Source organism: Semicossyphus pulcher, unplaced genomic scaffold (genome assembly GCF_022749685.1).
Source record: "Semicossyphus pulcher isolate SPU_LCO1_2020_fin unplaced genomic scaffold, fSemPul1.0.p SCAF_8, whole genome shotgun sequence".
Classification (NCBI taxonomy): domain Eukaryota; kingdom Metazoa; phylum Chordata; class Actinopteri; order Labriformes; family Labridae; genus Semicossyphus; species Semicossyphus pulcher.
In genome coordinates, this window is record NW_027211759.1 from 5,480,141 (window position 1) to 5,490,096 (window position 9,956).

Here is a 9,956-nt window from a genome sequence, read left to right on the forward strand (position 1 = left end):
AACACACACAGACCATCACTGGTGATTAGTGGTTAGAAGGCAAACAACTGTCCAGATATATCATGGGATATATTCCAACACAATTGACGCACAACACAATCTGATTGGTTTTTGGCGCCACAGCTCTGCAAATGAAATGCAAGAAGGCTAAACTTGGTCTCTGAGTCTGTTGACTGGCACACTGGACAGATTAAGACATCTTCGTCTGGAAAACTGAAAATCAGATTCATTTTACATTTTAAATCTATTTTATTTTTACTTAAGTGGCCAAAAGAACCTTTTTCTAATGTCTACACTGTGAAGAGATTGTTGTGATTCTACTGCATATCCTCCATACTGTACAAGCCAATGACAATAGATGGACAATGTATCTCCATGCTGAAGCCAAAATACCCCCCGTGACGGATGCTGCCATTTTGCAATGGTGAAGTGGCATGTGCAGCCGCCGTAGCCACTTCCGCTAACCAAAACACACACTTAACTTACCGAAGAAATAGCAAAGATCCCGCACGTTGATGTATTTAACCGCAGGACAGCTTCTTTGTGTTTGTGACGATCGCAGATGTGGAAACTTCAATGACCGTAGTGATTGTTTTAGTGACATCTCCTCTCGCCGTTACTCCTCTACTCTGCTACTCGGGAACAGATCGGCTGCAGGAGCCGTATTTGTTAAGAGAGCTGTCAATCACCCTTTTGACAGCATCAAATAACTAATTAAAAGTAAACTTGTCAGAAAAATGAACACTTGGACATAAATCAGCATGATAAGAACTAACCATAATGACAGAAACCATGTTTGAGAAAAATTTATTTGGCGTGTATTTTGATTTTATAGTTTGACTCATGTCCCATCTGTTAACATGGAGGAGGCGGGCTTTATGACCTATACTGCAGCCAGTCAGCAGGGGGCGATAGAGAGGGTTTGGCTTCACTTTTAGGGAGCTGTCATGTCGTGCATCTTTTTATACAGTCTTTGGTACAAGCTCACATGTACACTCAGCTGTTGCTTTATATGTGAGTCATATCACTAAAAACCTAACAAGAGAAATCACATTAATTCGACTCAGTTGAACAGCTAAAACTCTGTGCAGGGATTCAGTCAGACATGTCTTTAAACATTGATAACCTTCTAAAATACTGCCTCATTAAAGCCCTCTCTTTACACTCACTATGCAGGTGCAGAAATAGTCAGATCTTGCGCTGATGATGTCGTCTGTTCTCTGTTTAGAAACTGACATTAAAGAGCTGTGGCCTCTGGGAGCATCCTAAAGGAGTCGTCCAGCGCTCAGTGGTGGAAAGGTTTCTGTTCGAGACCAAATGTTTCCCCAAGAGCCACCTGACGCAGTTCTTCAAACTGCTCGAGAAGTTTCAGATCGCTCTACCCTTCGGCGAAGACCAGCTGCTTGTGCCCAGCAGGTATGTTTGCGGTTTGCAGATGTCTCTCTTCTGTAGAGAGAAAACATAGAACACAAAAATAGAAACAACTTCTCTCTTCCTCTACAGTTTGTCCAAACACAGGCCGATGATAGATTTGCCTCACTGTGAGAACTCAGAGGTTATCGTGCGTCTGTATGAAATGCCGTACTTCCCCATGGATTACTGGTCTCGCCAGATCAGCCGCCTGCTGGAGTTTTCTTCTTACTTGCTCTGCGGAAGAGGTACATTTAAAGTACAGTGACTGTTTCATCAGCAAACTCTGCATATATTATTTCAAAGAAACAAACCAGTGATTTGTAACATGAATTGTCGTGCTGTGTGTAATCCAGAGAAAGTGCAACGACCCAACAGGATCTACTGGAGGAGGGGCGTGTACCTGAGCTGGTCCCCAGAGGCCTACTGTCTGGTGGAGGCAGCGTCAGTGGAGGAGAACCCCTCCAGCTTCGTCAGGATAACTGTTCCCTCTTCACGAAAAGGTTGGCCTTTTTAAAACACTATGTTTACAGTGGGTACCATTTAATTATTACATGACCATACAAGGAAAGGACAAGGAAAGGAATGTAGTATAGGAAAAGTAAAACTAGATTTTCACTTGCACAGATTTGACTGTATTAATATCCTCCATGTAAATTACCTCTCTCTTCCTTCAGGCCGTGTGCTGCTGGGTCAGGTGGTGGATCACATCGACTCCCTGCTGGAGGAGTGGTTTCCCGGCCTGCTGAACACGGACATGCACGGCAGCGGTGAGGCTCTGCTGAAGAAGTGGGCTCTTTACAGCTTCGAGGACGGGCAGGAGCAGAGCAAGATTCTGCTTGAGGACCTTTTTACACATTTTGACAACGGTACGTTCAGTCAAACATCAGGGGTTTTTTTCAGTTCAATTGTGTCTTAAACTTTCTTCAAATAATCCACAACCATGGTTTAATCATCTATCATCTGTTTTGTCTATAATTTATCATTGCAGATTTTCTCCTGGTGAACCCAGAGGACCCCCGCTACACATTTCCTATCTCTCAGATCGCTCCTGATTTGGTGCTGATTGACCAGCCTGCAGGAACAATTCTGGACAGTGAAGAGCTGCTCGTGGACAAGTCGAAGGAGAACCGACTGGGTAAGTAATAATTTCTAAAACCTAAACGTTTCAATTAAAAGTTAAAGGACAAGTATCTAAAATGTTTCCTCTCCTCTTCATGCCTTTTAAATTGTGGCTGTACGCTCGTCTTGATCAAAAACATACCTCGTTTCCATGATGGAACATATTTTAAGGAAGCACGTGAACATATATTTTGTTTGTAGGGGACGGCGGCTTTGGGACCGTCTATCGAGGTTTCTACAAAAATGAAGAAGTTGCTGTGAAAATATTCAACAAGCATGCATCTGAGCTCTACATCTACAGACTCCTCAGACAGGTACCACTGACAATGAAACACTGCATTCACTGCTCAAGACAGCCTCTGCTTCATACAGAAACAAGCTGGCTCTTCTTCTCTCGCTAACTTCTTTCTCTCCAGGAGTTGGTGGTGTTGGGTCGCCTCCGTCACCCCAGCCTAGTCGGTCTGCTGGCAGCCGGCTCAGCTCCCCAGGTGCTGGTGATGGAGCTGGCTCTGCGAGGCTCCCTGGACTCCCTGTTTGAACATGAGAATGGGAGCCTCAACAGGAAGCTCCAGCACAGAATCGCCCTGCAGGTGGCCGACGGACTCAGGTAGAGAGATGGGCGTGATAGTGTTACATTCCTTGTGCTTTTTTTATATATACTTTATTTTTGGGGATTGCACACAAGTTTTGGAAAATGTGATAGAAGTCTTACATAAAAAAACGCGTTAGGATTCTGACTTTTTGGTTACGTTTAACACCAAACACATCTTCAAAATCAGGTCAGATTTTGAAACAATGGTGTGAAAATATGACAAGACTAAGCTTGCCACCGCTGTGTAATCTGTGCGACCAGGTACCTCCACTCAGTCATGATCATCTATCGGGATCTCAAGCCCCACAACGTCCTTCTGTTCAACCTGAAGACCGACTCTGAGGTCATCGCCAAGATCACGGACTACGGCATCGCTCAGTACTGCTGCAGCATGGGAGTGAGGAGCTCAGAGGGCACACCAGGTCACTCCTCAATCTTAAACACCTGAATATAATTTAAGAGCTTATTATTTTTGGTTCTTTACAGTTATATAAATCAATTAACTGTAGTTAAAATGCATAATTTCCAGGTTTGTACGTATAGCTGTTAATAATTGATTCATGTACGTCTGTCTGTCTGGCAGGTTTCCGAGCACCTGAGGTCGCCCGGGGTAATGTGATCTATAACCAGCAGGCTGATGTGTTCTCATTCGGCCTGCTGCTCTACGACCTCCTGACCTGCGGTGAGCGCATCTCTGATGGCATGAAGTTCCCCAGCGAGTTTGACGAGGTTGCCGTGCAGGGAAAACTGCCAGGTAGTTCTTTGCAAAAGTCAATCACTCAAATCAGTCAATATTTGTTTTTATGCATCGCCAAAACACACAGAAGTTATGTCATTACACTTCACATAGAGAGCAGGTCAACTTTAATTACACATGAGTTCACAGAAAATGTTTAAGGTTAAGTGAGAGAATATTCCCTGACATGTTCTGTCCGTCTGTCTGTCACAGATCCAGTGAAACACTACGGTTGCTCACCTTGGCCGGGCTTCCAGGCCCTGATGAAGGACTGTTTGAGGGAAAGCCCTCAGACTCGGCCCACCTCTGCTCAGGTGAGGGACTGAAAACTGTGTAACTTTGATGGACAAACAGACAGCAATGCAGCAAAACACATAGAGGCTTGAAGTGTAACATCCATTTAACACACAGTGTGTGTCCTCTGTCATGTGTGCAGGTGTTTGATAGGCTGAATTCAGGGGCGATGTTGTGCCTGATGAGGGAGCTGGTGGTTCCCCAGGCGTTTAACGCTGAGTGCTTCACAGTGAGCTCTGGCTGCAGCGACGGCCCCTCAAACAGCCACAGAGCCTGGCTGGGTGGAGGCAGCAGCACCCGGAGACTCGGCTCCATCACAGACGTGGACCTGGACACCAACACAGTCACCACGCAGGTACCATATTTTCTTGTTTTGATATTTAAACCATCACTCCAGGTTCGTCAAAGTTTCATGTTGTAATGCGAACCAGCTCCCACAGAGATACTGGATTAGCTTGTAATGGGCTTTTAACCTTAAAGAAGTAATAACACGTGTCAGTTCTATTTATTTATAATCAAAAAATAACCTTCTTTATTTTTTTTCTCACCAAGTGTTGATGTTTTTGAGTGCCTCATCTTGTGCGTCATGTTTACAAGCTGGCTCTCTCACGCCTACAGGAGATCGACAGCAGTCCTGTCTTGTGTCTTGTGACCGTCCAAATCCCAAACGAGGCCTTCGATTGGCTGGTGGCAGGCACCCAGTCTGGCTCCTTAGTGGTCATCAGCACTCAGGACACGTCGACTTGGCACCGCCTGCAAAGTGTCACAGACGCTGTGACCTCACTGTACTTCCACGTGCACCCTCGTCGCAAGTAAGTGTCTGCTAAAAACAAAAACTCGGAAGTTCATTGTAAAAGAAACATCTGTCAGTAAGATTTCTTGTAAACGTTCTTTCAGCCAAAGAAAGAATTACTTGTTGGTTGGGACAGCTGATGGAATCCTCACTGTTTATGAGGACTCTGTGCTCAAGGTAAATATCAAATATAGGATCTGTGTTTTAGATTTTAAAAAGATTTATACTAAAACTAAAATCCCTCTTCTTCTCTTTCCAGCAGGAGAACGGTCAGCCGGTTAAAACCCTCACTGTGGGAAACGTCAACACGCCCGTCATGTGTCTGGGCCAGTCGGTGCATTCACTGGACAGCAGGTGCGTGTGGGCCGGCTGCGGCACCAAGATCCTCTCCTTCACTGCCGACTACGACGTCTGCAAGGCCATCGATACACGCCCGAACCTCATCTTCCAGTGAGTCCATGTTATGACGGAAAAGTAGTTGAAAGTTTAGACGGTGATGTTTAGGAAAAGGAGAATTTCGGTCTTAATCAGCTCAAACTTTTTCCCTGTGTTGAGCTGGTTGAGACTGAAGGATGAGCACAAAAGGTATTTGCACTAAATCAAAGTCTCCTGTTTGAAGAGGAAAACCCAACAAAAAAACGTGCATGTTTTCTCTTTTGTATAACTGTACAGTTTTGTATCTGCTTGTGTGTGCGTTGCCCTCCTTCAGGCAGCAGCGGTCATTGGCTGGAGAAGCGTGTGTGTCTCGAATGGTTGTGGATAAATACGCTTACCTGAGCAAAGCTGGGAGCCCAACTGTCGAGGTTTGGGACAAGAGGAGCGAGAGGATGGTGGACTGCATCGACTGTGCTCAAATCATCAGGTACACACACACACACACACACACACACACAAATATTAGTTATGTACATTGAATCATGGCCCAGTGGCTGTGATCTGTGTACTGCTGCTGATTACCTGTTTTCAAACAAAAGCCTTATTCCACAGTTAAGACTGTTGCAGTGACGAATATCTTTCATGTTGCTGTACTTAAATTTTTTTTGTTGCTTTTAGAATAAGAACGCCAAAACATTTAGGAGGGGATTCACAAACCGATAGCTCCATAAATTGCGTATCATTTTCCCCCGCTATCTGCTCCGTCTCAAGGTCCGATTCACAAAGCAAACTGCACTGCTGTTATTCAAACGCAAACAAACACGCCCATAAAGTTTCACACATCCGTGCAGTTTGCTCTGCTTTTGTGTCTGAATGTAGCGAGAAGCTGTCTGCAGCTCCACTTTCTGCTGCACTGTGCTGCACTCCCAGAAACTCAGTGTGACACAGTTACCACCAGCTCTCTGCAGACAATATTTTCACTCTAACTGTATGGTGTTTGTCAATTAGGTGCTTTTTGCCACGAGGCTCATTTGCATAGAAGGGGCCAAATTTGCCCCAAACATTTTCATAATGACTCATTTAAATACCCGCACTGAAGCACAGAGTGCTGTGCTTGCTCTGCAGCACAGTTTGAGGTGCATTCAATCCTCTGCGTGTGCCTTGAGAATGAGATGTCAGTCTTTTTGTGTCATTTGCACAGGTTTAGCGGGCGCAAAAGCTGCTCAATCCTTCAGTGAATTCTCCCCTAAGTCTAAACACACAGGAAGTGGCGTTGCTTTTCAGATACAGTTGATTTCCTCGTAGTTATAATTGTAGGAATAGCCGCTGTGGCTTAATAGAGATAGAAATGTGTGACCTTTCTATCTGAGGATCTTAAAAATCCTTAAAACTATTTGCGTGTACTCTTTTCAAATGTAGCACACTGTCTGTAATCACAGTCTAACAGCCTTGCAGAATGTGACTCAGGTGTTTTTCATGTGTCTGCAGCTGTGTGTTACTCATTTCTCTTCCTGCAGACAAGACTCAGGCTGCAGGGGCAGGCAAGGCAGCGAGGCGGAGCTGCCCAGTGAGGCGTCTCCCTCCTGGGCCAGAGTGAAGGCCCTGCTGGTGCAGAGTGCTGCAACACTCTGGGTCGGCACTAGAGGGGGCCATCTGATTCTGCTTGAGCTGTCCAAACACCAGGCGCTGCAGGTCATCGGCCCCCGCGGCGACTCCATCCGCTGCATCGCCTCTGCACTCATAGGTGGGTGTTAAGCTTTAAGCTATCATTTAGATTCATGCATTTATTTATTTTTGTTTTATTTTATGTTTTATAGAAATGTGTAAATCAACCCCGCAATAATATATCATCCCTCCGCCTTGTTTTTAGTTAGTTGACATTATTTTCTATTTAAATTGCTGTATCTAAACAAACAGGAAGGGATCAGTATAGGCAGGTATTACAGATGTTTTTCCTCATGAACAGAAACACTAAACTGGAAGAATGTGGTGCTGGTTTTGGGCAGAAGACTCCCACAAGACAAGAATCAGTTTGGTGAGTCTGATGGTTTATTATTTGTCCCACATCTGGCTGTTCTAGTTTCTCCACACTGGTCTTGACGTGCAACTTTATCTGTGATTTCAGATGAGGAGTCGGTGCTGATGGTGTGGAACAGCACCCTGCCGATGGAGGTCAAAGACCTGAAAAAACACTGCGAGAAAAGAGAGCAGATCGCAGCCAAAATGAGAGAGCAGCTGCATCATGACTGAGCCCACACGTTTGAATGTATGTATGTGATTTAAAGTTGTGCCTTTCATTCTCCTTTATTCAATAATGCTGCACAGAATAGCCCTATAAATACACAAAGCAGTTTTGGAAGTGTTAGGAGTGATATCAGAGTGCCACAAACTGCTTAGGTTGTGTAATCTTGTGTTGTGTAATGACAAAAAACTGTAAAGTTATCTTTTCAAAAGAAGCGGTTTACTAAGAGATTTGGTCCTTTAGATTCAGCTTCAGATTATCTTTATTGTCCCACAAGGGGAAATTTGTTCCACGGCAGGAGAACAGATCAGAAACATCAGACACAAAATGTATAAGTGGAAATATGCAATGTGCAAAGTGTGCAAAAAAAGTAGTGCAAGTAAAACAACCTGAGTGCTAATTCCCATTATGCAACAGTATACTTCCTGACAAAGAGGTTTTGCATGTTTCGCTATCACAAGTGCGTCTGTGAATCTACCAGGATTACACAAGAACTGTCTGCTCCTTTCATGCTTACACTTTTTATCCATGTTAATTTCCTTCATTCTTTCAGCCTTTCCCAATGTTTTAAAAACTAAAGTAGGTATGAAATAGTTTGTGAGACAGACAGACAGACAGACAGACAGACAGATAGATAGATAGATAGATAGATAGATAGAAGAAAGAAGATATACTTTATCACTCCCAGAGGGGAAATCCACAGTTTTCACTCTGACATGATAACGTGCTACACACACATAGGCCCGGAATACACACATGCACAAACAGAACCCTATGGACATGCACCCCGAGTAGTTGGGGAGTCAGAGCCGTGCTCAAGGACACCTTGATTCGGGCCAGCCTCCGAATCCCAAGCCCAGTCCCTACAGACTTAGAGAGATAGATAGATAGATAGATAGATAGATAGACAGATCATTAATTTGTCATTTTGCACATGGTATGAAGAGAAGTAAAAGAAGTGGTATGTTCGAGTGGTTTGGGTTGTAAAATTTTCATTTAAAATTATTTTTTACAGACTGTTCGTCGAAAAAAGGGATCAACTCTCCGGTGGATCACAGACGGCAGCTCATATTGACGGGGATGTTTTACCTCATTTTCTGACAGCCATATCTGCTTTCCTTTTGCACGGACCCTCTTTGACCAGGAGCGAATGAGGGGAGCACATCGCAATGACTCAATCAAAAGAATTTGATTCAGGAATTCAAGACTTTTATTTTGTTTTTTGCACACTTTGCAATCACCGCCAGTGATTCACTAAATGAAGACGATCCTTGTAATTTATGAAGAGAGACGGTTCTCTAAAAGGGACACAGATGGTCAAACTTGTGTTGCTGTCCGGGCTGAGAGCGGTGCAGATGTTCAGGAAGACCTCCCACTCCTAATGAATTGTTTGTTTACTTGTAGCATGATAAAGAAACAAACAGAGACTGGAAAGAAAGCCAAAGGACAAAAAGCTTTTAAGGTTGTGTATTTGATTATTTATTCTCATGTGTGTGTTTACATGTGAGCACATTCACTCCACGTCAGTGAACAGGACCTCTCATATGCTGCCTGCTTTGTACACAGTTTTTATGTCTGCTGTTTCAGAAAGTGAGTAAATAATATTTTATGTTCTGTGATGGCTTTGTTTGTTTTGTTGTCGGAGCATTACTAACAAAGAGTATGGGAAATGGAAGAGGAAGATGATGATGATTGATTAGCATTTGTGTTTCTAAACAGTGTCTTTACCTTAAAGCTACTGTGAGGAACTTGAACTTTGTGCGGACCCCTGTGGACGAAGCAGCACCGCTTATCTCTTTGCTGTTCTTGTCCTGCTTAAAGATTCTATCTCGAAGATTTCAGTTGCGTTCTCTTTGGCGGCACCTTTGGCTTTTGATAAACGGTCATTGCGGGAGCACACTTCCCAGATATCAGGACAGTGTTGCATGTGTGACGTCTTGCCTTCATGTGAGCGTCGAATTTGTTTCTTTTTCTTTGGATTTTCACTTCTTGTTGAAGTTGTATCTGTAGTCATCCATCTTTTCTTTGTTTGTTCAGCCATAGTAGATTACTGTTTACTCGCAACACTTGCAGAGAGCGGAAAAGCAGCCGCTTAGCTCCGCCTACCCTCTCTGGCAGACCAACCACTGCTGGCTGATGAGAACACGTCACTAACTGTCTGTCAGTCTGTGATACTGCAAATGCAAAGGCTCTCATCAGTGGGCCATAGGCTCAATCACCATTGTGTTACCTCATTCAGCGATAGATAGAGACTTAACATTTATTTAAATTAAATTCTTCAAGATTAATACTCAAAGTATTTTCTGCTTTCTTTCTTAACAGTCAAAATATCACCTGCCGTGAACTTCGCCTCATCTGACACAGACTTGTGGCAGCGACTAGAAGCACTAAA

At 43.9% G+C, this 9,956-nt stretch overlaps 1 protein-coding gene across 1 annotated transcript in view; it reads left to right on the plus strand.

Moving 5' to 3' along the window:
* The window catches only part of lrrk2 (leucine-rich repeat kinase 2), a 32,950-nt gene extending 23,630 nt beyond the window's left edge, over window positions 1–9,320 (plus strand). Inside the window, exons 34-52 of the mRNA XM_069686972.1 lie at window positions 1,229–1,416; window positions 1,504–1,658; window positions 1,767–1,913; window positions 2,088–2,279; window positions 2,402–2,548; window positions 2,734–2,846; window positions 2,949–3,139; window positions 3,386–3,546; window positions 3,708–3,878; window positions 4,074–4,174; window positions 4,297–4,509; window positions 4,773–4,966; window positions 5,052–5,124; window positions 5,207–5,397; window positions 5,657–5,809; window positions 6,840–7,066; window positions 7,289–7,357; window positions 7,448–7,588; window positions 8,580–9,320. Of these exons, the coding sequence (XP_069543073.1) occupies window positions 1,229–1,416; window positions 1,504–1,658; window positions 1,767–1,913; window positions 2,088–2,279; window positions 2,402–2,548; window positions 2,734–2,846; window positions 2,949–3,139; window positions 3,386–3,546; window positions 3,708–3,878; window positions 4,074–4,174; window positions 4,297–4,509; window positions 4,773–4,966; window positions 5,052–5,124; window positions 5,207–5,397; window positions 5,657–5,809; window positions 6,840–7,066; window positions 7,289–7,357; window positions 7,448–7,572 (2,811 nt within the window). The 3' untranslated portion in view covers window positions 7,573–7,588; window positions 8,580–9,320. The remainder of the gene's footprint in view (window positions 1–1,228; window positions 1,417–1,503; window positions 1,659–1,766; window positions 1,914–2,087; window positions 2,280–2,401; window positions 2,549–2,733; window positions 2,847–2,948; window positions 3,140–3,385; window positions 3,547–3,707; window positions 3,879–4,073; window positions 4,175–4,296; window positions 4,510–4,772; window positions 4,967–5,051; window positions 5,125–5,206; window positions 5,398–5,656; window positions 5,810–6,839; window positions 7,067–7,288; window positions 7,358–7,447; window positions 7,589–8,579) is intronic.
* Window positions 9,321–9,956: the final 636 nt, after the last annotated feature.